A 27,646-nucleotide genomic window follows, 5' to 3' on the forward strand; every position below is an offset into this window, starting at 1 on the left:
TGCAGATTTGACAAAACGCAGATAAGGTATCAATGTGAGATTTCGAAAGATAGCTACAGCACTTGACCCAAGATTTAAGAATCTGAAGTGCTGTCCAAAATTTGAGAGGGACGAGGCGTGGAGAATGCTTTCACAAGTCTTAAAAGACCAACACTCTGATGCGGAAACTACAGAACCTGAACCACCAAAAAAAAATTAAAAAAAAAAATCAACCTTCTGCTGGTGGCATCTGACTCAGATGATGAAAATGAACATGTGTTGGTCCGCACTGCTTTGGATTGTTATCGAGCAGAACCCGTCATCACCATGGACACATGTCCTCTGGAATGGTGGTTGAATTATGAAGGGGCATATGAATCTTTAGCACATCTGGTGCCATGCGAACACCTGTTCTCACTTTCAGGTGACATTGTAAACAAGAAGCGGGCCCCATTATCTCGTGTAAATTGTAACCAAACTTGTTTGTCTGAGCAAGTGGCTGAACAAGAAGTAGGACTGAGTGGACTTGTAGGCTCTAAAGTTTTACATTGTTTTATTTTTGAATTCACGTATTTGTTTGTACATAATTTGGCATTTGCAAGTTAAAGTTTAATGATAAAGAGATTGCACTAAAATACTTGTATTAGGTGAATTGAAATATACTATTTCTATTGTTTTTTATAGTGCAAATATTTGTATTAAAAATAAATATAAAGTGAGCACTGTGCACTTTGTATTCCGTGTTGTAATTGAAATAAATATATTTGAAAATGTAGAAAACATCCAAAAATATTTAAATAAGTGGTATTTATTATTAATAGTGCGATTAATCGCGATTAATTTTGTTAATCGCTTGACAGCCCTAGTTTCAACCAGTTTGCCTGGTACTGAAGTCAGGCTTACTAGCCTGTAATTGCTGGGATCACCTCTGGAGACTTTTTGAAAAATTGGCATCACATTAGCTATCCTCCAGCCGTCTGGTACAGAGGCTGATTTAAGCAATAGGTTACAAACCAGTTAATAGTTCTGCAATTTCACATCTGAGTTGCTTCAGATCTCTTGGGTGATACCATCTGGTCCTGGTGGCTTATTACTGTTTAGTTTATCAATTTGTTCCAACTTCCAAAATCTCCTCTAATGAAACCTCAGTCTGGGACAGTTCCTCATGTCACCTAAACAGAATGGCTCGCCTGTGGGAATCTCCCTAACATCCTCAGCCGTGAAGACCAAAGCAAAGAATTCATTTAGTTTCTCCACAATGGCCTTGTCTGCCTGGAGGGCTCCTTTAGCATCCCGATCGCCCAGTGGTTCTTTGTCAGGCTTCTGGCTTCTGAAGGACTTAACGTTTTTTTGAGTCTTTTGCTAGTTGCTCTTCAAACTCTTTGTCGGCCTGCCGTATTCTACTTTTAAAACTATCATTAGATGTCTGGAACGCAGCTAGAAAGTCCTTGCTTAGCACAGAACCCAGAAAGTTACAGCATAAACGACCCATTCTGGTGTCCACCCTTGGCTCCTGCTCAGTCACTCTGTGTTCAAATTCCCAGGCCTGTCCCAGCTGGCCCCTCCTCAGCCCTTTGTCCAGCTGGTCACACCTGGCTGGCTTCCTGCAGGGGGGCGCTCCATGGTCCATAGCTGCTAGGTACCAAATGTGCCCCAGTGATTGGATTTGCCATTGTCTTCATCAGGGGTCGGCAACCTTTCAGAAGTGCTGTGCCGAGTCTTCATTTATTCACTCTCATTTAAGGTTTCGCGTGCTGGTAATACATTGTAATGTTTTTAGAAGGTCTCTCTCTATAAGTCTATATATTATATAACTAAACTAGTGTTGTATTGTAAAATAAACAAGGTTTCAAAATGTTTAAGAAGCTTAATTTAAAATTAATTAAAATGTTGATCTTACACCGCCGGCCGGCTCAGCCCACTGCTGGTCTGGGGTTCTGTTCACCTAGGCCGGCAGCGGGCTGAGCGGGGCCTGCGGCCGGGACCCCGGCTGGCAAGGGTCCGGCAGCCGGAACCCAACACTGGCAGCGGGTTGTGCTGGGCCAGCAGCTGGGACCCCAGACTGGCAGTGCAGCTCAGCCCACTGCCGCTCAGGAGTTCCATCCGCCGGCTCCTGCCAGCCGGGATCCCGGCTGCCAGACCCGCTCACCCCGCTCCCGGTCTGGGGTCCTGGCCCTGTGTGACGGAGTCCCCGGGCAATGCTCTGGAACGGCTCCCCACCAAGCCAGGCAGGACTCTGGGGAGCATCCTCTCCCTCGGAGCAGACTGTCTCCAGGACAAGAAGCTCACATGACTTCACCTCCTGGGTCTCTCCTTGGAGCATTCAGCATCCTCTGCCCCTCCGTGCACTTCCCACAGCGAGTCCACCCAGGCGGGGTCCTGGGGAAGCCAGAGGGTCCTGCACCCCCACTTCGCAGTCAGACGTGACTCTCAGCCAGCCAGTAACACAGAGGTTTATTTAGACGACAGGAACACAGTCCAAACCAGGTCTTGCCAGTACAGACAAGACCCCCCTTAGTTAGGTCCATCTGGGGCCCCAGGGAGGCCACTGCCCCGCTGGGAGGCCCGAGCCCCGTTGGGGCCCCTCTCCATTTCCCAGCCAGCTTCCAAAAACCCCCAACCCCCCCCCCAACCCCTCCTCTCTGGGCTGTGTCTCTTTCCCGGGCCAGGAGGCCACCTGATCTCTCTGTCTCCAACACCTTTAGCATCCCCTTGCAGGGGGGAAGGGCCTGGCCATTAGTTGCCAGGAGACAGAGGGTCGGCCAGAAACTGAGGCACCAACACAGTATTCAAAGGGAACATTAAAACCAGTCCCACTTGGTCCCACCGTGCCCACATACAGTGGGGACCTTCCTTCTCCCTGGTTCTGGCCCGTTCTCTTCCTCTCTCTGCACTGAGCCAGGGCTGGGGGTGAAGGGTCTGGCCAGGAGCTAGAATGAGGGAGGGGGTGAAGGGTTGGGGCAGGAGGTGTGGGTGTGGGGCACTTACCTGGGCAGCTCCCATTCGGTGCGAGGGGTGCAGGTGGGACTGTGAGGGGGGGTGCAGGAGCTCCCGTTTGGTGCTCAGGGTGGGGATGGGGATGTGCTGGGTGCATGGGATGTGGGGGGGCTGGGGGGTGGTGCAAGAGTCAGGGCAGAGGGCTAGGCACATGTGAGGGGGGTGCAGGTGTCAGGGTGGGGGGGGCTGGGTATGTGTGGGGGTGCCAGAGTCAGGGCTGGGGTTGTGGGTGTGTGTGTGAAGGAGTCAAGCAAAGGGCTGGGTGTGTATGAGGGAGGTATAGGGCTCAGGGCAGGGGGCTTGGGGGGGGAGGTCAGGGCTCAGGGCAGAGGGCTGGGGGTGTGTTTGGGGGGGTCGGGGCTCAGGGCAGAGGGCTGGGGGGTGTTGTGGGGGGTCGGGGCTCAGGGCAGAGGGCTGGGGGGTGTTTGGGGGGGTCAGGGCTCAGGGCAGAGGGCTGGGGGGGTATTTGGGGGGGTCGGGGCTCAGGGCAGAGGGCTGGGGGGGTGTTTGGGGGGGTCGGGGCTCAGGGCAGAGGGCTGGGGGGGTGTTTGGGGGGGTCGTGGCTCAGGGCAGAGGGCTGGGGGTGTTTGGGGGGGGCGGGGCTCAGGGCAGAGGGCTGGGGGGTGTTTGGGGGGGTCAGGGCTCAGGGCAGAGGGCTGGGGGGTGTTTGGGGGGGTCGGGGCTCAGGGCAGAGGGCTGGGGGGTGTTTGGGGGGGTCGGGGCTCAGGGCAGAGGGCTGGGGGGGGTTTTGGGGGGGTCGGGCGTAAGGGCACACGGCTGGGGGGGTGTGTGGGGGGGTGGGGGCTAAGGCCAGAGGCCTGGGGGGGTGTTTGGGGGGTTCGGGGTTCAGGGCAGAGGGCTGGGGGGTTTTTGGGGGGGTCGGGGCTCAGGGCAGAGGGCTGGGGGGTGTTTGGGGGGGGTCGGGGCTCAGGGCAGAGGGCTGGGGGGTTTTTGGGGGGGTCGGGGCTCAGGGAACACCGCTCGGGGGGTGTTTGGGGGGGTCGGGGCTCAGGGCAGGGGGCTGGGGGTGTTTGGGGGGGTCGGGGCTCAGGGCAGAGGGCTGGGGGGTGTTTTGGGGGGGTCGGGGCTCAGGGCAGAGGGCTGGGGGGTGTTTGGGGGGTCATGGCTCAGGGCAGAGGGCTGGGGGTGTGTTGGGGGGTCAGGGCTCAGGGCAGAGGGCTGGGGGTGTGTTGGGGGGTCAGGGCTCAGGGCAGAGGGCAGGGGGGGTGTTGGGGGGGCTCAGGGCTCAGGGCAGAGGGCTGGGGGGTGTTTTGGGGGGTCAGGGCTCGGGGGAGAGGGCTGGGGGGTGTTTGGGGGGGTCGGGGCTCAGGGCAGAGGGCTGGGGGGTGTTTGGGGGGGTCATGGCTCAGGGCAGAGGGCTGGGGGGTGTTTGGGGGGCTCAGGGCTCAGGGCAGAGGGCTGGGGGTGTGTTTTGGGGGGTCAGGGCTCAGGGCAGAGGGCTGGGGGTGTGTGTTTGGGAGGGTCGGGGCTCAGGGCAGAGGGCTGGGGGTGTGTGTTGGGGGGGTCGGGGCTCAGGGCAGAGGGCTGGGGGGTGTTTGGGGGGGTCGGGGCTCAGGGCAGAGGGCTGGGGGGGTGTTTGGGGGGGTCGGGGCTCAGGGCAGAGGGCTGGGGGGGTGTTGGGGGGTCAGGGCTCAGGGCAGAGGGCTGGGGGGGTGTTTGGGGGGGTCATGGCTCAGGGCAGAGGGCTGGGGGTGGGTTGGGGGGTCAGGGCTCAGGGCAGAGGGCTGGGGGTGTGTTGGGGGGTCAGGGCTCAGGGCAGAGGGCTGGGGGGGTGTTTGGGGGGGTCAGGGCTCAGGGCAGAGGGCTGGGGGGGTGTTTGGGGGGCTCAGGGCTCAGGACAGAGGGCTGGGGGGTGTTTGGGGGGGTCGGGGCTCAGGGCAGAGGGCTGGGGGGTGTTTTGGGGGGGTCAGGGCTCAGGGCAGAGGGCTGGGGGGTATTTGGGGGGGTCGGGGCTCAGGGCAGAGGGCTGGGGGGGTGTTTGGGGGGGTCGGGGCACAGGGCAGAGGGCTGGGGTGGAGTGTGGGGGGGTCGGGGGGCAGGGCAGAGGGCTGGGGGGTGTTTGGGGGGGTCGGGGCTCAGGGCAGAGGGCTGGGGGGTGTTTGGGGGGGTCGGGGCTCAGGGCAGAGGGCTGGGGGGTGTTTGGGGGGGTCGGGGCTCAGGGCAGAGGGCTGGGGGTGTTTGGGGGGGTCGGGGCTCAGGGCAGAGGGCTGGGGGGTGTTTTGGGGGGGTCAGGGCTCAGGGCAGAGGGCTGGGGGGTTGTTTGGGGGGGTCATGGCTCAGGGCAGAGGGCTGGGGGGTGTGTTGGGGGTCAGGGCTCAGGGCAGAGGGCTGGGGGTGTGTTGGGGGGTCAGGGCTCAGGGCAGAGGGCTGGGGGGTGTTTGGGGGGGTCATGGCTCAGGGCAGAGGGCTGGGGGGGTGTTTGGGGGGCTCAGGGCAGAGGGCTGGGGGTGTGTTTGGGGGGTCAGGGCTCAGGGCAGAGGGCTGGGGGGTGTGTGTTGGGGGGGTCGGGGCTCAGGGCAGAGGGCTGGGGGGTGTTTTGGGGGGGTCATGGCTCAGGGCAGAGGGCTGGGGGGTGTTTGGGGGGCTCAGGGCTCAGGGCAGAGGGCTGGGGGGTGTTTTGGGGGGTCAGGGCTCAGGGCAGAGGGCTGGGGGTGTGTGTTTGGGGGGTCTGGGCTCAGGGCAGAGGGCTGGGGGTGTGTGTTTGGGTGGGTCGGGCTCAGGGCAGAGGGCTGGGGGGTGTTTGGGGGGGTCGGGGCTCAGGGCAGGGCTGGGGGTGTTTGGGGGGGTCGGGGCTCAGGGCAGAGGGCTGGGGGGGTGTTTTGGGGGGGTCAGGGCTCAGGGCAGAGGGCTGGGGGGGTGTTTGGGGGGGTCATGGCTCAGGGCAGAGGGCTGGGGGTGTGTTGGGGGGACAGGGGAAAGGGCAGAGGGCTGGGGGTGTGTTGGGGGGTCAGGGCTCAGGGCAGAGGGCTGGGGGGGTGTTTGGGGGGGGTCATGGCTCAGGGCAGAGGGCTGGGGGGGTGTTTGGGGGGCTCAGGGCAGAGGGCTGGGGGGTGTTTTGGGGGGTCAGGGCTCAGGGCAGAGGGCTGGGGGGTGTTTGGGGGGGTCGGGGCTCAGGGCAGAGGGCTGGGGGGTTGTTTGGGGGGGGTCATGGCTCAGGGCAGAGGGCTGGGGGGTGTTTGGGGGGCTCAGGGCTCAGGGCAGAGGGCTGGGGGGTGTTTTGGGGGGTCAGGGCTCAGGGCAGAGGGCTGGGGGTGTGTGTGTGGGGGTGTGGGTGATCAGGGCAGAGGGCGGGGGGGGTGTGTTGTGGGGGTCTCGGGGCTCAGGGCAGAGGGCTGGGGGGTGTTTGGGGGGGGTCAGGGCTCAGGGCAGAGGGCTGGGGGTGTTTTGGGGGGGTCGGGGCTCAGGGCAGAGGGCTGGGGGGGTATTTGGGGGGGTCGGGGCTCAGGGCAGAGGGCTGGGGGGGTGTTTGGGGGGGTCAGGGCTCAGGGCAGAGGGCTGGGGGGGAGTTTGGGGGGGTCAGGGCTCAGGGCAGAGGGCTGGGGGTGTGTGTTTGGGGGGGTCGGGGCTCAGGGCAGAGGGCTGGGGGGGGTGTTTGGGGGGGGTCAGGGCTCAGGGCAGAGGGCTGGGGGGGTGTTTGGGGGGGTCAGGGCTCAGGGCAGAGGGCTGGGGGGGTGTTTGGGGGGGTCAGGGCTCAGGGCAGAGGGCTGGGGGGGTGTTTGGGGGGGTCAGGGCTCAGGGCAGAGGGCTGGGGGGGTGTTTTGGGGGGGGTCAGGGCTGCCCTCCTAAGAACTCCCAACTCCCTCGCTCCTTGTCCCCTGACTACCCCTTCCTGGGACTCCTGCCCCCAACTGCCCCTCAGGACCCCACCCCCTATCTCAGCCTCCCTGCTCCTTGCCCCCGGACTGCCCCGACCCTTATCCACACCCCCGCCCCCAGACAGACCCCCGGGACTCCCGACCCATCCAACCCCCCCAGCTCCTTGTCCCCTGACCACCCCCTCTGGAGACCCCCACCCTCACTGCCCCCCCAGGACCCTCCTTGCTCCCTGTCCCCTATCCACAGACCCCAGGACTCCCATGCCCCATCCAACCCCTCCTGCTCCTTGACTGCCCCCTCCAGAGACCCCCCCGCCACTCACCACCCCCGGGATCCCACCCCCCCATCCAACCCACCCTGCCCTCTGTCCCCTGACTGCCCCACCCCTTATCCAGCCCCCCAGCCCCGGACCCCAGATACGCTGCCCGGCGGGAGCGCGCAGCCCCAACCCCCAGAGCGCTGCACGCGCGGTGGCAGAGCTCCAGGGGAGGGGGCCGGCGGCTCGCTGAGCTCGGCTGGGCGCTCCGGCCTGGGAGCACAGACCCCACGGCTTGCCGTGCCGGGAGAGTGGGGCCGTTTGCCCACCCTGTGCGCACGGCCATGCTTCTGCTCCCTGCCCCGCGGCACGAATGGCCTGTGCAGCTCCTGGCGCAGCTGCTGACGGGCAGTGCCATGGGTCAGGGCAGCAGAGGGCTCAGCAAGGGGTCCTGTGTCCTGCCCCCCACGCCAGAGTCAGGGGCTCCCAGCGACGACCCCACACGTCTGCAGAGCCGCCCCATCTCCCGCAGACACGGCCTGGGCGTCCCGCCGGATGCTGCTTGGTCCCTGGGAGCGGCACGGAGCCAGGGCCCAGCTACCAACCCGACAGGGCCTCGCGCCCTCCCAGCACCCCGACCCTGAGCTGTGGGGAGCCCCCGAGCCGGGCCTGGAGCCCAGCTGGGCGTGGGGGCGGGGCCGGGCAGTGGGGGCGGGGCCTGGCCGGGCTGGGAGGGGGCAGGGGGCGGGGCCTGACCCGGCTGGGAGGGCCGCTGGCGGGGCCGGGCAGTGGGGGCGGGGCCTGGCCGGGCTGGGGGCTGGGAGGGGGCGGGGACCGGACAGGGGGCGGGGCCAGTTAATGGGGCGGGGTCTGGCCAGTCTGGGGGCGGGGCCGGGCGCTGGGGTCTGGCCGGGGCCTTCTGCGGCCGCAGCCATGGGCGGGGCCTCCTGCCAAGACCCGCCCCCGCACTCCCGATTGGCTGTGGCGGGAAGTGGGCGTGGCCTGGGATCAGCTGCGGAGGAAGCGGCGCTGCCAGTGCGGGCTCCGACCCCGGAAGCGGACACTGCGGGCCCGGCCCGGGGGCTCCGGCCAGGTGGGAGACCCGCCGCGTCCGGGGGGCCAGGGCAGCAGGGGCTGCGGGTCGGGAGTGAGGGGCCCCGGCAGAGCTGGGGGGGGGCAGGACCGGGCTGGCGGGGGCTGCAGGTCGGGAGTGGGGGGCCCCGGCAGAGCTGGGGGGGGGCAGGACCGGGCTGGCGGGGGCTGCAGGTCGGGAGTGAGGGGCCCCGGCAGAGCGGGGGGGGGGGGGCAGGACCGGGCTGGCGGGGGCTGCAGGTCGGGAGCTGCAGGTCGGGAGTGGGGGGCACCGGCAGAGCGGGGGGGGGGCAGGACCGGGCTGGCGGGGGCTGCAGGTCGGGAGTGAGGGGCCCCGGCAGAGCTGGGGGGGGCAGGACCGGGCTGGCGGGGGCTGCGGGTCGGGAGTGAGGGGCCCCGGCAGAGCTGGGGGGGGGCAGGACCGGGCTGGCGGGGGCTGCGGGTCGGGAGTGGGGGGCACCGGCAGAGCTGGGGGGGGCAGGACCGGGCTGGCGGGGGCTGCGGGTCGGGAGTGAGGGGCCCCGGCAGAGCTGCGGGGGGGCAGGACCGGGCTGGCGGGGGCTGCGGGTCGGGAGTGAGGGGCCCCGGCAGAGCTGGGGGGGGCAGGACCGGGCTGGCGGGGGCTGCGGGTCGGGAGTGAGGGGCACCGGCAGAGCAGGGGGGGGGGCAGGACCGGGCTGGCGGGGGCTTCGGGTCGGGAGTGAGGGGCCCCGGCATAGCGGGGGGGGGGCAGGACCGGGCTGGCGGGGGCTGCGGGTCGGGAGTGGGGGGCACCGGCAGAGCTGGGGGGGGCAGAACCGGGCTGGGGGGGCTGCGGGTCGGGAGTGAGGGGCCCCGGCAGAGCTGGGGGGGGCAGGACCGGGCTGGCGGGGGCTGCGGGTCGGGAGTGAGGGGCACCGGCAGAGCTGGGGGGGGCAGGACCGGGCTGGCGGGGGCTGCGGGTCGGGAGTGGGGGGCACCGGCAGAGCTCTGGCACGTTGGGTGTCGCAGGATTCATCTCATGGCGGGGGTGACGCGATGTGGGACCCGGCCCCCAAGGCGCGGAGGGCGCCGGCATCTCGTCTCGTCTCCAGCCCGTTGAGCGGCGCCCGCTCGGCCATGGCGGGGGAGGCTCCTGGCCCCGGCTGCTGGTGGCCTCACGGGAAGGGGCTGCGAGGAGCCCGCTGCCAAGGCGGTGCCCGGGCCCCTCTGCCCCGTGGGGCGAGCTGGCTGCCCCGGCCGCCTCTGGAGGGGGCCCCCCCGGCCCCTGAGCGCCCCCCGGCCCCTGAGCGGCCCCCCCCGCAGGGCAGCGGCCCCCGGCCCCCCCGCAGGGCAGCGGCCCCCCCGCAGGGCAGCGCCCCCCGGCCCCCCCGCGGGGCAGCGCCCCCCGGCCCGGCCGCGGGGCTGGCGGGGAGGGTCTGACTCCTGTGTGCAGCATGCAGGTGACGGAGCGCGAGGCTGCGGGCCCGGGACTGGAGGGGGGCCCGGCCCCGCCCGAGGCCCAGCTGGAATCGCCCGCCCCCCCCAAGTCCCCGGCCTTCGACCTCTTCAGCCTGGTGCTCTGCTCCAAGCGGCTGGAGATGTACCTGGAGCCGCTGCAGGACGCCTGGGAGGGGATCCGCTTCCTGCTGAGGTGGGTGCCAGGCTCGCCGGGGGGGGGAACCTCCCTCTGGCCCCAGCCCGGTTGACAGCCACTAACCTGGGCTCTGCCCTGCAGGTGGCAGATGCCCCTGTGCTCGCTGCTCACCTGCCTGGGCCTCAACTTCCTGCTGCTCACCCTGACTGCAGGTGAGGGGCTGCCGGGGACTGGGGGGCAGGAGCCCAGGGCACCAGGTGACTGGCGGGGAGGGGATGGGGGGCGGGGTGGGGGAATGTGGTGGCAGGCGAGGGAGGGGGACATGGCAGGTGGGGCAGGGGATGGGGAGCAGGTGGAGGACGTGCTGGCAGGCGGGGGATGGGGAGCAGGCTGGCGGGGGAGGGGATGTGGTGGCAGGCGGGGGATGGGGAGCAGGCTGGCGGGGAGGGGGATGGGGAGCAGGTGGGGGATGGGGAGCAGGCTGGTGGGGTGGGGGACGTGGCAGGTGGGGCGGGGGAGGGGGAGCAGGTGGGGGATGGGGAGCAGGCTGGCGAGGTGGGGGATGGGGAGCAGGCTGGCGAGGTGGGGGACGTGGCAGGTAGGGCGGGGGATGGGGAGCAGGCTGGCGGGGTGGGGGACGTGGCAGGTGGGGCGGGGGATGGGGAGCAGGTGGGGGATGGGGAGCAGGCTGGCGGGGTGGGGGACGTGGCAGGTGGGGCAGGGGATGGGGAGCAGGCTGGCGGTGGTGGGGACGTGGCAGGTGGGGCGGGGGATGGGGAGCAGGTGGGGGATGGGGAGCAGGCTGGCGGGGTGGGGGACATGGCAGGTGGGGCAGGGGATGGGGAGCAGGCTGGCGGGGTGGGGGACGTGGCAGGTGGGGCAGGGGATGGGGAGCAGGCTGGCGGGGTGGGGGATGGGGAGCAGGCTGGCAGGGTGGGGGACGTGGCAGGTGGGGCGGGGGAGGGGATGTGGTGGCAGGCGGGGGATGGGGAGCAGGCTGGCGGGGAGGGGGAGCAGGTGGGGGATGGGGAGCAGGCTGGCGGGGTGGGGGACGTGGCAGGTGGGGCGGGGGATGGGGAGCAGGCTGGCGGGGCGGGGGACGTGGTGGCGGCAGGCGGGGGATGGGGGGCGGGTGTGGACAGATGGGCGTGGCTGAGGCGAGGGGCCGTGAGTGCGGCGCTGGAACTGGCTCGTGCCCCTGGGCACGGCCGGGGGTGGCGCGGGTTCTGCTCCGGGCTGGGTGACCTGACATGCCCTGGTTCTTCCAGCTGCCTGGTTCTCGCTGTGCGCCCTGCTGGTCCTGCTGCCCGCCCTGCTGGGCTACCTGCGGGAGACGTGCCGGGCCCGCCGGCCGGCGGCGGAGCTGGTGCGCCAGAGGTACCACAGCGTGCGGCGCGAGGACCTGCAGCAGGTGCGGCTGGCGCGGCACGAAGCCGTCGCTGAGGTGAAGAGATTGTAAGTGCTGGGACCCGTGCAGCTGCCAAGGCCCTACGGGACGGGATGCGACTGGGCTGGGCTCTGGGGGGCTCCCTCCCCGACATGGGGACTCCAGCTTGGGGGTGAGACCCCCTCCCTGCCAGAGCTCAGGCCTGTGGAGTGGGGGCAGGGACGGGCTATTCCATAACTGCCCACTAGGGGGCGGGGTCCCCGCCGGCCAGCCCTGGGGGGCTGGGTACATGGTGGGGTGGGCACCCCCTGACCGTCCCGTTTCTTCCCCAGCCTGATCCACCTGGAGGGCTTCCTGAGCTGGCTGTGCTGTGCCTGCGAGGGGGCGTACCGCGTGCTGCACTGGGAGTCCCCCGCCCTGTCGTCCCAGTGAGTCTGCCCCTCCCCCCGGGCCTGCCAGCTGCCCCTCCCCCGCCCGGGGGCTTTCTGCTCTGGCCCTCTCTGCTGCAGGGCCTGGCTGGGGATCCCCGGTGAGCCGGGCACCTGGTGCCCTGTGCCTGGCAGGAAGGGAGGTGCCCAGCTTGGCTCCCCTGTGTTTCAGTGGGGGCGGGGGGTGACCCTGGGCGTGCAGCTGTAGGGGGATGGGTGTGACGGCCCGTACGCGGGGCGTACAGGGCCTGGGGACACCGGAGGGTGGCACGGGGGAGGCACATACACTTAGGGCGTGGCACGGTGGGGTAGGTGCTGAGGGGCTGTGCGCGTGTGGCAGGGGGGTGCAGGATGGGGGCTGCGTATGCTGGGTGCGTGGCCGAGGCACTCCTGCTATTCTGAGCCCTGCACCCCCCTTGCCCAGGTTCTATGGGGCGCTGCTGGGCTCCCTCTGTGTCCTGTACCTGCTGCCCCTCTGCTGGGTCCTCGCCCTGCTTAACAGCAGCCTCTTCCTGGGGAACGCCGAGTTCTACCGAGGTGAGCCCCCCCGCAGGCACCCAGGGGCTCTGGGGGCAGCAGTGGGTCTGACTGGCTGTCAGGGGACAAGTGCCAGCTGGAGCCCCCCCAACTGCCCCCCTCCCAGCTGGGCCCATGCAGGTTCCCCCCAGGTCTGCCTCTCCCCATAGCTAGAGCTGCCAGGTTCATCCCAGTTGCCAGCCCCCCCCCCACTGCCCCTCTGCTCTGGGGTCCCCTGTGGCCTCTGCTGTGCCAGGCTCCCCCTGCTGCCCCCTGGTCCAAGGCTCCTGGCTCTGGCAGTAGCCGCTGCTCCTTCAGGGGGTGACGCCGCAGCCTGGCACCCAACTAGGCCGGTGTGAGGGCAGTGGCTGGCCCTGGGCTCAGACCGCCAGCGCTCGAGTCACCATCCTGTCCCCTCTGCAGAGCTAGGGACTCGCAGAATCGGCCCCTGGGCTGCTGCGGTACCGGCCGGATCCGGAGCCCAGAGAGACCGAGCGCCTCCCCGCGTCCCTGCCCTGAGCCGGGGAGCTGGCGGCGGGAGTGAGCGCTAGCCGTGACTCTGGGGGGGGAGGGCTGCCTGCACGCGGAACGGCAGGTCGGGGGGGGGGGGGCTCTGCTGTCCCAGCCAGCTGCTGTGCGGCCGGAGGGTGTCACGGAGTGTGGGGGAGTCCGGGCCCTGCACCCCCACTTCCTGTGAGTCACCGGGACTCTCAGCCAGCCAGGAACACAGCAGGTTTATTAGCCGACAGGACACAGTCCCAGGCAGGGCTTGTAGGTACAACCAGGACCCCTCAGCCAGGTCCCTCTGGGGGGAAGGAGCTTAGACCCCAGACTGGGGGGCTCCCTCCTCCTCCCAGCCAGCCCAGAACTGAAACCCCCTCCAGCCGTCTCACCCAGCCTCCCCCTCCCCCAGCCTTTGTCCAGTTTCCCGGCAAAGGTGTCACCTGGCCCCACCCCCCTTCCTGGCTCAGGTCCCGTCCCTCACCTAAAGTCACCCCCTGCCCTCCCCTCCCCCCTGCAGACAGTGCCAGTCAAACCAGCCGACATTCCCCGGTCAGTCCACCCCGCTCCCTCCTGCTCTGTCTCAGAGGGGCAGTGGCCCCTGCCTTGTGCTGCGTGTGCTGGGTACGCGGCTGCCCCATGGCACCATGGGAACTGCTGCTAGTGCCTGGGCCATGGCTGGGCGGGGCCCTACTGGGGGGTAGTGATGGGGGCTGCCCATGGGGTGGGAGCTCTGGGCCCCGGGGGGGAGGGGGAGGCTGCTGTGCTCAAGGTGTGTCCCGCCCCAACACCCCCTCTCTCCGCAGTGCTGCTGGAGCTCAAGGCTATGGTGGAGCAGCGCCTTGGCCCCAAGCCCGTCACCAGTGCCCCGGAGCCAGCGGAGCCCGACGCAGGAGGAGAGGAGGTTGGCGGCACCCTGGTGGATCGGACTCCCACGCCTACCAGCACCGAGGTGAGCCAGCCGGGCTGGAGGCTGGCGACTCGTGTGGCAGCTCGTGCTTCCCGGCCCCCAACCGGAGCCTGGTCCCTGCACTGCCCTGTGCCGCTCCCTGCCCACGGCCCTGTGCCACCAGCTGCCCTGTGTTGCCAGCTGCCCCGTGTCGCTCCGTGCCTGGGCGGGCGGGGCCGTAGTGACCAGGGCCTGTATCCTGGCAGGACCTCACACCCGGCAGCGTGGAGGAGGCGGAGGAGGCGGAGCCCGACGAGGAGTTTAAAGACGCTATCGAGGTGCGTACCCACTGGGGCGGGGTGGGGTCTCCCCACACACCTGGCTGGAGGTGGGTATCGCATCGAGCTGTCTACTCCCTTGGCGGCCGCTGGAGGGCACTGGTGAGCGAGAGCTGGACATGGCGTGTGCTGCCCATGTGCCAGGCAGGCAGAGCCTAGTGCCGCTGTCTCTGCCTCGGGGAGAAGCTGAGGGTCCAGGGCTGTCCCGGGGGGGACATGGTGGGGGCCCTGCTGCTGTCTGTTCCATCGCTACTGCCTCTCCTCTCTTCTCTCCTCGCTGCGGGAGAAGGAGACCCAGGCGCTGGCCATGGTGAGTACCAGGTGGGGCTGGGGGAGGCACGGGCCCTTGTCCCCGGAGCGGCACCAGGCCGAGCGCCCCCACCAGCTCCTGCCCCGTGGCCCCCGGGTGGCTCAGCCAGAGCGGAGCTCTGTGCCCAGTCGGGTCCCCAGGGAGCAGCCCCCGGCTGAGCTGGGCTCTCCGGCAGGAGGACGACGACGTCTCCCAGTGCTCCGCCGAGTTTGACATCGGCCTCCCGGATAGCAGCGTCATGAGCAAGAACGAGGTGATCCGCAGCAAGGTCTCGCGGCTGACGGAGCGCCTGCGCAAGCGCTACCCCAGCAACAACTTCGGTAGGGGGGCGCGGGGGGGCCGGGCTGCTGAACGCTGGGAGGGGCAGCCTGCCGGGGCACCCCCTCCCCTGCCTGTGTCCATCAGGTGCTGGGCTGGGGGTAGCCGGGCTGCCGCTGCCTGGGGGAGCTGGGGACGGGCTGTCTGGGTGCCAGGTCGGTCCGGCCCTGAGCCATGCTGTAGGCAGTGGGGGGCTCCCCCATGGGTAATGGGGGCTCACAGCCCAGGCTGCCAGGGGATGCTTGGTGCCCGCGCACGGCCTTGCTGGCTGGAGCCCCCGGGAGATCCCCTGAGCCAGGGCTCCCGCTGGGCTGGACCTGGGGCTCCGAGCTGGCTCTCCGCTCTCCCGGGCGGCAGCCGGGGCAGTCCCGGGGAGAGAAGCTGGTCTCTGTGCTGAGGCTGCCTGGCCTCATGTGCCAGGCAGGGGTATCACCACGGTCCCTGGGGTGCAGGGATGGGAGCCAGGCTGAGCCTGCACATCCCCGTCTGCTGCCTACTGCAGGCAGTGCCCAGCTGACCCCTCGCTCCATCTCCTCTAGGGAGCTGCACCGGCTGCGCAGCCACCTTCTCCGTGCTCAAGAAGAGGGTGAGTCCTGCCTGCTTCCCACCCGCTCCCATCTTGCCAGCTCTGCTGGGCCGGTAGCAGCGGCTCAGCTGGGGGGTAGTGGGGCTGGCTGGGGCCCCACGTGTCCTGTGCCATGGTCAGTGTCCCCTAGCTGCTGTGTGGGGCGGGTCCCTGAACCTGCCAGCACCAGCGCTGGTCGCAGGCCTCGCTCTCTGGACAGTCAGCGACAGGCACCCACCACCCCTCGAGTGTCCCGCTGCAGGGCCCTGCCTGGCTGCCCCTTGCCTGACCCCGCCTGGTCTGGGCTGAGGCACATTTCGTGTCCGAGGGGAGATCCCAGCCATACCCTGGCACCGAAATCCCCCCCCGCGCTCCAGAGCCCGCACTTGGCTAGCCAGCCGTTCCCCCCGGCCCCGTCCGGCTGGCTGAGAGCCCCGCCCCGGCGGCTTGTCCTCACACACCCGGGGTTCAGCTGCAGCCCAGACCGCGCGAAGGGCAGGTCTACGCTGGGGAATTAGACGGCTCCAGCTGCATGTGAAATTCACCCCCCCTACTGACCAAGCCCTGGTGTAGACAGTGTCTGGCTGCCGCTTGGGGCGGGGGGTTAACCTCCGTGCTGGACTGCGTGTCTACACTGTGCCGCCGGCTCTTCCCCCGGCTCATTCCTCACTGGGACGCCCCCCCGGGTCTCCCCTGCAGCCTGCCCTGCACTGTGCCCAGACTGCGCCCGCTGGGCCAGCCCACAGTGCACTTGCCGAGGGGAGCGTCGCCCTGCCTGCCGCGGCTCTGCCCCGGGGCCAGCGGTTAGCGTGCAGGCAGCTCGGCCCTGCGGGAACTTCGTTGACACTCGAGGTGCGTGCCAGAGCCAGGCGATCTCTGTAGCCCTTCTCCCCCCTGCCGGGTGCCATCAGCAGGTCCTTGGGTCACAGCCCCCCCCAAACCCTGCCCCGCCCCCGCCAGGCAATCCCCTGCCTTCCCGTGGGGCTGGGTCCTGCTGCTGCACACTCTGACCTGCGCGTCTCTCCCCAGCGGAGCTGCAGTAACTGCGGCAACAGCTTCTGCTCCCGCTGCTGCTCCTACAAAGTCCCCAAATCCTCCATGGGAGCCACAGGTGAGTGGGTGCAGGTGGGGTGGCCTCTCTCGCTCCCGGCTACGCCAGCCCTGGCTTCGCCCAGCAGGGGGCGCCCGGCTACGCCAGCCCTGGCTTCGCCCAGCAGGGGGCGCCCGGCTACACCAGCCCTGGCTTCGCCCAGCAGGGGGTGCTGTGGGGGGGGGCGCCCGGCTACACCAGCCCTGGCTTCGCCCAGCAGGGGGTGCTGTGGGGGGCGCCCGGCTACACCAGCCCTGGCTTCGCCCAGCAGGGGGCGCCCGGCTACACCAGCCCTGGCTTCGCCCAGCAGGGGGTGCTGTGGGGGGCGCCTGGCTACGCCGGCCCTGGTGTCACCCAGGCAGTGGGGCGGCAGCAGGGCTACCAACTTCCTAACTGCACAAAGCTGAGCACCCTGGCCCTGCCCTGCCCCACTCCAGGCCCCCTCTCCCTCCATCACTCGCTCTCCCCCACCCTCACTCATTTCACCGGGCTGGGGCTTCAGGCTCTGGGGTGGGGCTGGGGATGAGAGGTTTGGGGTGCAGGAGGGGGCTCTGGGCTGGGGCAGGGGGTTGAGGTGCAGCAGAGGCTGCAGGTTTCGCCTGGGGCTGAGGGGTTTGGAGTGCGGGACGGGATTCCAACCTGGGGCAGGGGGTCTGGGGTGCAGCTCCCAGTCAGCGACGCAGCAGGGCTGGGGGAAGCTGCCTGGCTCTGTGCCGCTCCCGAAAGCGGCCACCGGGTCCCTGCGGCACCTAAGTGCAGGGCCAGGCGGCTCGGTGTGGTGCACGCGGCCGTGCCCACAGGCGCTGCACCTGGCCGATGGAAGCTGCGGAGCTGGTGCTCAGGGTGGGGGGCGCAGGTGGAGCCCTGGTGGCTGCCCCCGTGCCTAGGGGTTGGACATGCCGGGAGCTGTGCGGAGCCGGGGCCGGCAGGGAGCCTCCCTTAGCCCTGCTGTGCCGCTGACCAGACTTTTAATGGCCTGGTCGGCTGCCACGGGCCCTTTTCGACAAAACCGGACACCTGGCAACTCTAGCGCTCGGGAGCGTGCAGCAGCCATTGCCGGCCCCCCTCCCTTTGTGCAGTGGGTGGGGGGCTCTGCCGGGGGTGATGATGGGGAGGGTGGTGGTGATGATGGGGGGGCAGGTTTCCTGGGGGGGTTGGGGGTGGGTCTCTGGGGGGTGGTGATGGGGGTGTCATTGAGGGGCACAGAGGGGGGGATGGTGGTTGGGGGGCTGGCTTCTGGGGGGCAATGGGGTGGGTCTCTGACGGCTCCTTTCCTTCCAGCTCCGGACGCCCAGAGGGAGACTGTGTTCGTCTGCGCGTCGTGTAACCAGGCTCTCGTGAAGTGAGTGGAGCCCCCGCCGGGCGCGTCGCTGGCTGCCCCTCCCGGCCGCGCGGGGCAGGAGAGCACCAGGATCGTGTGTCGCTGAGTCCCCTGCCTGCCCTGCGCTGCCCAGCCCGTGGCACTGGGTGGCTGCGGGGGCCCCTCTGCTCTGTTCCTGGAGCTCTGCTGCGGGGTCCTGGCCGGCCCGGGGCAGGGGGCTGGAGGGGAGATGTTAACCCCTTGCTGCCTGGAGCGGGGCTGGCAGGGGCCTGAGGCCGGCCACCCCTCCTCTCCGCTGTGGGGCTGGGAGGTGTGGCAGCCTATGGGCCCAACTCCCATGTGCCAGGCGCAGCTGGAGCCAGATGAGACCTGGCAGAGGGGCTAGGCTGGGGCGGCTGCTGCTGCTGTTTGGGTCCTAGCCCAAGTGGGGGTGGCCATGCCAGCGGGGGGGGGGGGGTCCCAATCTCTGCCCTGAGCTGCTCAGGAAGGCTCTCGGGGGCAGGGTGTCCATGGCCGGGTCCCAGCAGAGGGGGTGGGGGCAGCTGTCAGTGTCAAGCTCCCTGTAGCTTCTGCCTATTTCCCCCCCCCCCGTCCTTAAGGACTCATGGGGGTGGGGGGGTGGATATAGTCCAGCCCCCCCCACTCCCCCTGCTTTGTGCACCACTTAGGCCCAGTGTCTAGCTCTCCAGTTTGGGTTTATTAACGTCTGGCCCCACGTCTGGTTTTAGCCGGTACCGGGCTGAGTTCTGGGGGGTGAATGCGGCTCCTCTGCTGCCCTGACTGCAGCTTTCCCCTCTGCTTCGCTTGCGCCGGCTGCTAAAGGACGTGACCCACTGGCCCCAGTGAGAAACCCCCTGTCCCAGCGCGCGGGGCAAGTCCCTGCTCTGCGCCGCCGGCCCCCCCTCCAGCGTGGCTAATGCTGCTGCTCTGGGCAAAGCGGGGAGCTCTGCTGAGAATGTGCCGGTAGTACCAGGGCTCCCGGTTTTCTGTGACGAACTCCCCCCAATAAAGGTGACTCTGCATTTCTCTGCCGTTACACTGGCCTGCTGCGTGTGTGGCCCTGCCCCACGGGCGCCCTGCCCTGCCCTGCCCTGCGTGCGGCGCGGCCGGCTCGCATACAGGGGCTGCGGCCGTGTGTTTTTATTCTCCCAAAAGGTGAAAACGCCACACTCTCTGCACCCCCATGTCTGTGTTTTCCGGGCCCCGGCGGTTGCTCGGACCCCTGGTTCTTAGTCCAGGCTGGGCGGGCGTCTCCTCGCCCGGCGTGGGGGCTTGTGCGGAGCCGAGTGGCGCTGGTCCCTGCCTGCCCCGGCCTGGCAGCGCCCGGCCCCCGGGTGCCTCTTCCCCTAGCACCCATGGCTACGGCCGCAGGGCGAGGGCTGGGTGCTAGGGTGGGGAGGGGGCTGCGCAAGCTCTGCAGGAGCCTGAATCCTGGGGTCTCTGCCCTGCCCCCCCTAGCAGCAGCACCACCAGGCCGCTGCCCTGCCCCACGGCTCCCTTGCAGCCCTGGCTCCACACAGGAGCCCCAGCCTGAGCCGAGGAGGGGGCAGCTCTCAGTGCGGCTGCAGGGCTCCCAGGCAGGAGCTGGGTTTGAATGTGTCGTCCCGTCTCCTGGGCTCGTGGCAGGGCAGCTCCTGGGGGCCCCAGGTCCCTGCTCCAGGCTGATGGCCCCAGTCACGAGCTCAAGGTACAGTGGCACCTCCCCCCCACACACACATGGGGCAGCAGGTGCCCCCCCTCCCGGCTCCCTGGCTCCACTGCTCATTGGCTTGGCACAGCCCCTGGGAGCCCCCTTCAGTGCGTCAGCCCCTGGGTCACACACTCACTGGGGTAAGGCCCGAGGCTTCCTCACCTCCTGGGACCGACCCTCGGCGGCTGCAGCCCCCCTGGGTCATGACCCCCCTCAGCGGGTCCAGCAGGGAGACACCCCAAGGGGAGCTAGGCCCCCCCAGCTTCCCTGCACTGCAGGGACTCAGCCAGTGGGTGCCCGCAGGGGGTCAGGAGGGTCTGGCCTTGGGTAGCACCCAGAGCAGGAAGTTACGGCCTGGCCCAGCCAGCTCAGGCCCAGAGCGTCTCCCTCTGCCTCCAGCAGCCCCCCCTTAACCCCACCTGCTCCCCTCCCCCAGCCCCGACGCTCCAGCCGCTCACTCCCAGCGGCTCCCTGAGGAGGGGCACCTGGTGTGGCCGTTTGTTGCTAGGTGCCAAATGTCCAGGCACGTCGAGTGGCTGTTGTCTTGTGGGACTGTCCATGGACATGAGGCCCAGGCCCCAGACGCCCCAGGGTCAGTGACACCTGGCTCTCTGCACAGAGCAAACAATCTGTCCCCCACACCTAGTGACCCGTGCAGCACGTAGGGGAAACTGAGGCACACACTATTCCTGCAATTCCCACCCTGTCACCCTCCCAAATGGGTGCAATAATTAGCCTTGTTCTGTGCCCTGCTCCCCCCCAGCCTGGCCTGCCCTTGGCCCTGGCTCACATGCTTGGCTCTAGCCCCAGCACAGGCCAATCTCCGGCCCAGCCAGTGTCCCTCCCACCTCGCCAGCCCCCACCTTGCTGCTTCCCGTGATCTGCCCGAGCTGTGCTCCCTCCCCGGGGCGGCTGGCGTACAGCAAAGCACCCAGCTCCACGCAGAACGTAACCCCTGGAGCTGGGGGTGGGGGAGGCTGCTCCAGCCGGGTGCCCGGAGAAGGTGCTGCTGGAGTCCTGCCCAGAGCGGGCGATGCTGTGGGGCAAAGGGGGCAGCTCGGGCTGCGGGGCCTTGGCCCGGTCCCTGGTAGGGGTTTCTGTGCCATGGGGACCTGCAAAGGCCCTGCATAGGCTAGCGGATGCCGATGGTGCCAGCATCTCGGGGGCCACGTGGCCCCAGCGCCAAGCGGTAGCGGAGTTCTAGGCTGGGCCTGCAGCCCCCACCTGCCTTGTTCCTTGGAGCCAACAGTACGTGTGATGGAGCCGGGGCTTGGCTGGGTGGATCAGCTCCTGCCACAGCCCCCCGGAGCCTGTAGCCCCTGCGCTGGGGCTTGGGCCTTGTCCGGCAGCATCTCCTCCAGGCGGTGGCATCCCTGGACTCAGCCGATGTTTCCTGGCCTGGTGTGAGGCATCTGCCCCTTCCCCCCACCGTGCCCGCCTGGGATGCCAGGCCTGGCTGCGTGCTGGCCGGGCAGCTTTGGCCCCACGTGCTGGGGCAGCCGGGCTGCGCTACGGCCAGGCCACAGTTGCTGTGTGATGCTGGGTGTTGGCAGCATCCTTGGGTGCCCCCCGGCCTGGGCCTTGCTGGGGAGCACAGAGATGGGCCCCCACCCTGCCAGGTCCCCAGTGGAGGAGCCGCTGCGCCAGCAGCCTCTGCCCGTGTCCCCGGTGCTCTGGCCTGTGGCGTCTCTCCGCTGGAGGGGGGCCGGCCGCCAATCAGCTGCTGAGCGGGAGGGGCGGACAGGAGCAGGTGGTGGGGGGTGGGGGTGTGCGTGATACAATCTCTCATTGGAAGGTGACAGGCCAGAAGGAGTTAATGCCCTGCCCCATGGCCAACCGGAGCCTGGCTGGGAGACCCGGGAAGGAGAAAACTAACTGCTCATGTCCCCTCCTGTTCCTCACACCTTGTCCACTGTCGGAAATGAGCCACCCTCAGTCCCACGGCAAAGTGATTTTCCCTCCTGTTGAGAACAGCCCAGGTCCCTTAGCACTGACCCTGTGAGCAACTCCCGGCTTGTCACGTGCTGCGGATTGATACCTGCCTCTGTATGTTCCACTCCACGCATCCCATGAAGTGGGCTGTAGCCCCCGGAAGCTTATGCCCAAATAAACATGTTAGTCTCTAAGGTGCCACAAGGACTAACATGGCTGCCACTTTGAAACCTGTAAATGACCAGAGCTTTGAAATGCAGCCGCATTGGTAGAGGTAGAAGGGGAGGTGTTTGCTCAGGGCTTGGGATGTCAGCAAACAAGTCTTGTCTATTGCTAGAGCTTTGATTCAAAGATCAACAAAGGAATATTAACATTTAGGAAGACACTTGAGTGAAATAGTATTATTGTCTGTGTGTCTCTTTGAAGGTTGTGGTAACCTGCATCTGAACTGTTTAATGGCTAAATTACCCTGTGCTAATTGCCAGGATGTTTGGGAGACAGAAGATTAAGAACAGTACTTGTGAAGATTAAGCTGATTCTCAGGCCAAAAGGCTGCAGGAAATGTATAAAAACCCTGGGACACGATCCTGCTTCTCAGATCTGCTTTGGGTTTCAAGAGGGGGAAACCTTAAGCCACAAGGACTGAGATCCCCAGTCACTGACTGGACCCACCCTGAATATGGACATTGGACTGTAACCTCTGGACTATTTCTAAAAGGACTTTTGGCAACTACAAGCTCATCTCTGCCATGTATCTGAACCTCAAGAATTGAATTCAAGTCTGTCTGTAGATTGATCTTTTAACCAGCACGCTCTCTCTTTTCTTTTTTAATACATTTTAGCTTAGTTAATAAGAATTGGCTGTAGCGTGTATTTTGGGTAAGATCTAAGTTATAATTGGACCTGGGTGTGTGGCTGATCCTTTGGGATTGGAAGAACCTTTTCTTTTATATGATGAGAGAAGATTTTCAGTGACCATCATCATATCGTGTGTGTGGATGGAGGGCTGAGAACTGCGTTGTTTGGACTTCTGAGTAACCAGTGAGGTGCTACAGAAGCTGTTCTGTGCCGGTTGGTAAATCTCAGTATTGGAAGATCCACCAGCGTCTGGGGTTTGTCTGCCCCGGTCTGTTTGCAGTTCACCCTGATTGAGTGGCCTCAGCTGGCTCCCATGGGCAGCATCTTCACAGGCCGGGAGCCTGGATTCCCCACTCCTCCCTAGCGATCCCCCTGGCCACCCCACGGAGCAGGAGGGACCTGGCACCCGGCTTAACCTGCCTGACACACTGTAACTCGCAGGCTGGAGAATGCGCTGGGACGGGGGCCGCCTGCCTGGGGTTTGCCACCCGCTGGGCCCAGTGCAAACACGTAGTGCCCCTCAGTGCTGCTTGGCCCCACAGAGCAGGGGGCAGGGAGCTGGGGGGGGAGGGGTGTCCAGCAGGGAGGTGGGAGTTCTGGGGGTCCCAGGGGTGCTCAGCAGAGGGGTTCCTGGGGGGGTCCCTGGCAGGTGGATGGGAGTGCCCGGCAGATGGTTGTGGGGTTGCCACCAGGTAGGGGGGTGCCCCACACAGGAAGGGTTCCTGGGGGTGCCCAGTAGGCGAGGAGAGGTTCAGGGGGGGTGTCCGGCAGGCGGGGGGGGGAGGAGTCCCAGGGGTGCCTAGTGTGGGGAGGTTATGGGGGTGCCCAGTAGGCAAAGGGAGGTCCACAGGGGTGTCCAGCAGGCAGGGGGGAGTCCCAGAGGTGCCTGGCAGGGAGGTTATGGGGGTGCCCGGCAGGCGGGGGGAGGTCCACGGGGGTGTCCAGCAGGCAGGGGGAGTCCCAGGGGTGCCCAGCAGGTGGGGTGGGAAAAGTCCCAGGGGTGCCTAGCGGGGGGTAATGGGGGTGCCAGGCGGGGGGCCCTAGGGCTGCTCGGCCCCGGGGAGCGGGGCGTAGCGCGGGGGGCAGGGATAGGAGAACATGAACTTGAGGGCGAAGCGCATCTCCCGGTTGCCCCGCTCCCAGCGGTACAGAGCCCCCAGCAGCAGCTGCCCGCCCGCCTTGCGGCCCAGCACCAGGAAGGGGCGGCGCAGGTCGGCCAGCTGCGGGCAGGGGCAGGCGGCCGCGTTCCGCATGTGCAGCACCAGGCGCCGGGTGTCGGGGCGCTGCAGGGGACCCCGCTTCAGCAGTTTCTTCTTCGGGGCGGCCGCCAGGCGGCGCTCGCCACCCTCCGCCTGCAGCTCCCGGAGCCGCGTCTTCAGCACTGCGGGGGGAGCGCGGCCGGCTTGGGAGCTGCCCCCGGACTGCTCGGGGCGCCCCCCCAGCCCGCTCCCCTGACCCACTGCCCAGCCCCCCCCGGCCCGCTCCCCTGACCCCCTGCCCAGCCCCCCCCCAAGCCTGCTTCCTGGACCCACTGCCCAGCCCCCCCCGGCCCGCCCCCCCAGCCTGCCCCCCCGACCCACTGCCCAGCCCCCGCCCCAGCCCGCTCCCCCGACCCACTGCCCAGCCCCCCCCCGGCCCGCTCCCCCGACCCACTGCCCAGCCCCCCCGGCCCCGCTCCTCTCGGCCCGCTCCCCTGACCCACTGCCCTGCCCCCCCAGCCCGCTCCCCTGACCCCCTGCCCAGCCCCCCCCCAAGCCTGCTTCCTGGACCCACTGCCCAGCCCCCCCCGGCCCTCTCCCCTGACCCACTGCCCAGCCCCCCCCGGCCCGCTCCCCTGACCCACTGCCCAGCCCCACCCAGCCCGCTCCCCCGACCCACTGACCAGCCCCCAGCCCCACTCCCCCCGGCCTGCTCCCCTGACCCACTGCCCAGCCCTCCCGGCCCCGCTCCTCCCGGCCCGCTCCCCCGACCCACTGACCAGCCCCCCCAGCCCCACTCCCCCCGGCCCGCTCCCCTGACCCACTGCCCAGCCCTCCCCCCCCAGCCCGTTCCCCCGCCCCACTGCCCAGACCCCGCCCCAGCCTGCTCCCCTGACCCACTGTCCAGCCCCCCCCCCGGCCTGCTCCCCTGACCCACTGCCCAGCCCTCCCGGCCCCGCTCCTCCCGGCCCGCTCCCCCGAACCACTGCCCAGCCCCCCCCCCCCGAGCCTGCTCCCCTGGCCACTGCCCAGCACCCCCCCCCCCGGGACAAGGCCAGCCCAGGCCGATCCATAGGGAGGGGACGCTCCGGGAACCCCCCTTCTCCCCAGTGCACTCACCGAAGTCACTAGCACACATCTGCTCCATCATGCCCTCTGCCTTCTGCTCCGTCTCGCACTGCGGGCAGATCCTGGAGGCTGTGGGGTGTGGGGGAGATGAGAGGCTGCCTGGCACAGGCCCCCCACCCCCGTTACCTGGTGGCGGGGTGACTTGCCCCCCCATTACCTGGCAGAGGGGTGACCTGCTCCCTGCCCCCGTTCCCTGGCAGCGGGAGGGTGTCCCGGCATAGGGGGGAGTCCAGGCCCTGCACCCCACTTCCTGCGAGTCACCGGGACTCTCAGCCAGCCCGTAACACAGCAGGTTTATTAGACGAGAGGACACAGTCCCAGGCAGGGCTTGTAGGTACAACCAGGACCCCTCAGCCAGGTCCCTCTGGGGGGAAGGAGCTTAGACCCCAGACCTGGGGTTCCTGCCTCTTCCCAGCCAGCCTCAAACTGAAACCAAAACCCCTCCAGCCGGCTCCCTCCCCTTGTCCAGCTTCCTGGGCAAAGATGTTGACTCTCCCCAGCCCCCTCCTGGCTCAGGTGCCGTCCGGCACCTAAAGTCACCACCTGCTCTCCCCTCCCCCATGCAGACAGTCCTAGTAAAACCAGACGACTGTCCCCGGTCAGTCCACCCCGCTCCCTATTGCGTCACACAGGGTGACCTGCTCCTCCCCTGTTACCTGGCGGCGGGGTGACCTGTCCCCCCCGTTACGTGGCAACGGGGTGGCCTGTCCCCTTGTTACCTGGCGACGGGGTGACGTGCTCCCCCCCCGTTACCTGGCGGCGGGGTGGCATGTCCCCCCATTACCTGGCGGTGGGGTGACCTGTCCCCCCCATTACCTGGCGGCGGGGTGGCCTGTCCCCCCATTACCTGGCGGCGGGGTGACCTGTCCCCCCCCATTACCTGGCGGCAGGATGGCCTGTCCCCCCATTACCTGGCGGTCGGGTGACCTGTCCCCCCCATTACCTGGCGGCGGGGTGGCCTGTCCCCCCGTTACCTGGCGGCGGGGTGACCTGTCCCCCCGTTACCTGGCGGTGGGGTGACCTGTCCCCCCCCATTACCTGGCAGCGGGGTGACCTGTCCCCCCGTTACCTGGCGGTGGGGTGACCTGTCCCCCCCCATTACCTGGCAGCGGGGTGACCTGTCCCCCCCCGTTACGTGGCGGCGGGGTGACCTGTCCCCCCCGTTATCTGGCGGCGGGGTGGCCTGTCCCCCCCCATTACCTGGCAGCGGGGTGACCTGTCCCCCCCGTTACCTGGCGGCGGGGTGACGTGCTCCCCCCCTGTTACCTGGCGGTGGGGTGGCCTGTCCCCCCATTACCTGGCGGTGGGGTGGCCTGTCCCCCCGTTACCTGGCGGCGGGGTGGCCTGTCCCCCCCCATTACCTGGCGGCGGGGTGGCCTGTCCCCCCATTACCTGGCGGTGGGGTGACCTGTCCCCCCCATTACCTGGCAGCGGGGTGGCCTGTCCCCCCGTTACCTGGCGGTGGGGTGACCTGTCCCCCCCCATTACCTGGCAGCGGGGTGACCTGCTCCCCCCCGTTACCTGGCGGCGGGGTGGCCTATCCCACCCGTTACCTGGCGGCGGGGTGGCCTGGCTGCTCCCGAACTGCACGGCGATGCAGAGCTGGTGGTCGGGGGGGAAGCGGGCGCAGCGCAGCATGTCGGGCCAGGGGAAGCCGAAGGCCTCCATGAGGGGGGCGCAGGAGGCCCGCACCACCTGGCAGAGCGAGCGGCAGGGGTAGACGGGCTGCTCCAGGCAGACGGGCGCGAAGAGCGAGCACAGGAAGAGCTGGGTGTCGCCGTGGCACCGCTTGGCGAGCAGGGGCACCCAGGCGCCCGCCTGCTGCTTCACCTCGGCCAGGGAGTCGTGCTCCAGCAGGTTGGGCAGCCGCATGCGCTGGTAGCCCACGTCGTGGCAGAGCGGCAGGTCGGGCGGGATGTCCACGCACTGCGGCGCCTTGCCATAGCCACGCCCGCTCTGGGGCTGCTCCGGCCACCAGCTGGGGGAGGCATAGTCCTGCCCCACGGCCAGCAGCGCTGCCAGGGCCAGCAGCACAGTGCCCAGCGCCCCCAGGGTGCCCCCCTGGCACGGCATGGCTTCCCACGGGCACTCGCTGCCCCAGGGCTCGCCGCCGAGCAGCCCTGGGTCTGTGTGTCTGTCCAGCACCAGGCAGGGAGCGGGACTGGAGCCAGTGACGGTCTCTGCGCCCTGCCCTGCCCGCTCCAGCCCTTAGCACCTCCCTCCACAGGCTCCGCAGCTGCCAACCTGTGCTGGGCAGGCCAGGCGAGGTGGGAGCCAGGGCCAGCAACCAGCCCCCGCAGCTCAGCCCCAGCCCCGGGGCAGGGAGCCGCCCTCCAGCCCTGCTTTGGTGCTGGGATTCCCTGGAGCTCTGCTCCTGGCCCCTGGCCAGCCCTACACATCTCCTGCGGGCTGGGCTCAGCGTGGAGCCCCGGGCCCCCTGAACACAGCCATCGGTGACCCCCAATGGCAGGGCCCTGTGCCCTGGAACCGCCTGCATCTCCCACCCCCTGCACCTCCCCACTCCTCAGCCCCCAATCCCCACCCCATGCCCCCCACTTCCCTACTCCTCACCCCCATACACCCCACTCCTTTCCCCTTCACCCCCATACACCCCCAATTCCCCCATGTCCCCCCACTTCCCTACTCCTCACCCCCATACACCCCCAATCTCCCCATGTCCCCCCACTTCCCTACTCCTCACCCCCATACACCCCCACTCCTTTCCCCTTCACCCCCATACACCCCCAATCCCCCCATGTCCCCCCACTTCCCTACTCCTCACCCCCATACACCCCCACTCCTTTCCCCTTCACCCCCATACACCCCCAATTCCCCCACGTCCCCCCACTTCCCTACTCCTCACCCCCATACACCCCCACTCCTTTCCCCTTCACCCCCATACACCCCCAATTCCCCCATGTCCCCCCACTTCCCTACTCCTCACCCCCATACACCCGCAATCCCCCACCCCAGAGGGTGCAGGCGCCGGCCCAGGGGCCCATGGAGCCGGTGTGCTAGGCGCTGCACAGACAGAACAGGGAGCTGGCCCCGCCGCGGGGGGCTGGCAAGCGAGGTCTGAGGCCCGGCCGCAGGGGGGCGTCCAAGGGCCAGCGAGTGGGGGCTGGCAGCACAGCGCATTCGGCCAGGGGAGTTCTAGGGGGATCGGGAGGAGGCCAAGGCAGGGGCTTCGTGGCGGGGCCTGGGAGGCAGGAGGCAGAGGCGTGTTGACAATGCCACGCATGGGCCATGGAGGCTGGCTTGGGGGGAGCGGGAGGCGACGTTCCAGCGGGGCGGGGGGGAGGCCGTGGGTGCAGACAGGCTGACGGGTGCTGATGGGCTACACGAGGGGCCAGCCCAGAGCTGGGTGACGTGGTCAAAGTGCCAGGCTAGGAGAAAGGCCGGGTGTGGGGCCAGGCTGCATTCGCTGAAGCCAGAGGGACCCAGACGAGTCACTGAGTGG

The 27,646-nt window shown here is 68.1% G+C and overlaps 2 protein-coding genes across 9 annotated transcripts; one reads left to right on the forward strand and one right to left on the reverse strand.

Annotated features, from left to right (window-relative positions):
* The first annotated feature begins 8,032 nt into the window (after nt 1–8,032).
* Nucleotides 8,033–18,415, forward strand: ZFYVE27 (zinc finger FYVE-type containing 27). 8 transcript variants are annotated; one of them, XM_045025721.1, is made up of 13 exons: nt 8,033–8,162; nt 9,576–9,773; nt 9,858–9,973; nt 10,985–11,171; nt 11,436–11,531; nt 11,956–12,068; nt 13,355–13,500; nt 13,704–13,775; nt 14,065–14,085; nt 14,261–14,405; nt 14,943–14,989; nt 15,998–16,079; nt 17,340–18,415. In XM_045025721.1, exons 2-13 carry the CDS (start codon nt 9,577–9,579, stop codon nt 17,402–17,404), a joined length of 1,287 nt encoding a protein of 428 aa, XP_044881656.1. In that variant the 5' UTR covers nt 8,033–8,162; nt 9,576; the 3' UTR covers nt 17,405–18,415. The 8 variants fall into 8 exon arrangements, with proteins under 8 accessions (XP_044881656.1, XP_044881661.1, XP_044881658.1 ...); XM_045025723.1 differs by having other exon boundaries at nt 8,034–8,162; nt 9,858–9,928; XM_045025726.1 differs by lacking the exon at nt 11,436–11,531.
* Nucleotides 18,416–21,859: 3,444 nt separating this feature from the next.
* Nucleotides 21,860–26,332, reverse strand: SFRP5 (secreted frizzled related protein 5). The gene is made up of 3 exons (XM_045025736.1): nt 25,740–26,332; nt 24,178–24,255; nt 21,860–23,240 (listed from the first exon to the last, which is right to left on the reverse strand). Exons 1-3 carry the CDS (start codon nt 26,257–26,259, stop codon nt 22,900–22,902), a joined length of 939 nt encoding a protein of 312 aa, XP_044881671.1. The 5' UTR covers nt 26,260–26,332; the 3' UTR covers nt 21,860–22,899.
* Nucleotides 26,333–27,646: the final 1,314 nt, after the last annotated feature.

Source organism: Mauremys mutica, chromosome 7 (assembly GCF_020497125.1).
Source record: "Mauremys mutica isolate MM-2020 ecotype Southern chromosome 7, ASM2049712v1, whole genome shotgun sequence".
NCBI classification, from domain to species: Eukaryota; Metazoa; Chordata; order Testudines; family Geoemydidae; genus Mauremys; species Mauremys mutica.

Bases quoted from the DNA above. Each gene is read 5' to 3' on its own strand.
- SFRP5 (XM_045025736.1), bottom strand. From the start codon at position 26,259: ATGCCGTGCCAGGGGGGCACCCTGGGGGCGCTGGGCACTGTGCTGCTG. The intron at 24,256-25,739 runs GTAACGGGTGGG...CACACCCCACAG, and splicing joins CCAGGCCACCCCGCCGCCAG to CCTCCAGGATCTGCCCGCAG. The intron at 23,241-24,177 runs GTGAGTGCACTG...CTCCCCCCGCAG, and splicing joins GATGTGTGCTAGTGACTTCG to TGCTGAAGACGCGGCTCCGG.
- ZFYVE27 (XM_045025721.1), top strand. From the start codon at position 9,577: ATGCAGGTGACGGAGCGCGAGGCTGCGGGCCCGGGACTGGAGGGGGGC. The intron at 11,172-11,435 runs GTAAGTGCTGGG...TTTCTTCCCCAG, and splicing joins GTCGCTGAGGTGAAGAGATT to CCTGATCCACCTGGAGGGCT. The intron at 13,776-14,064 runs GTGCGTACCCAC...CTGCGGGAGAAG, and splicing joins AGTTTAAAGACGCTATCGAG to GAGACCCAGGCGCTGGCCAT.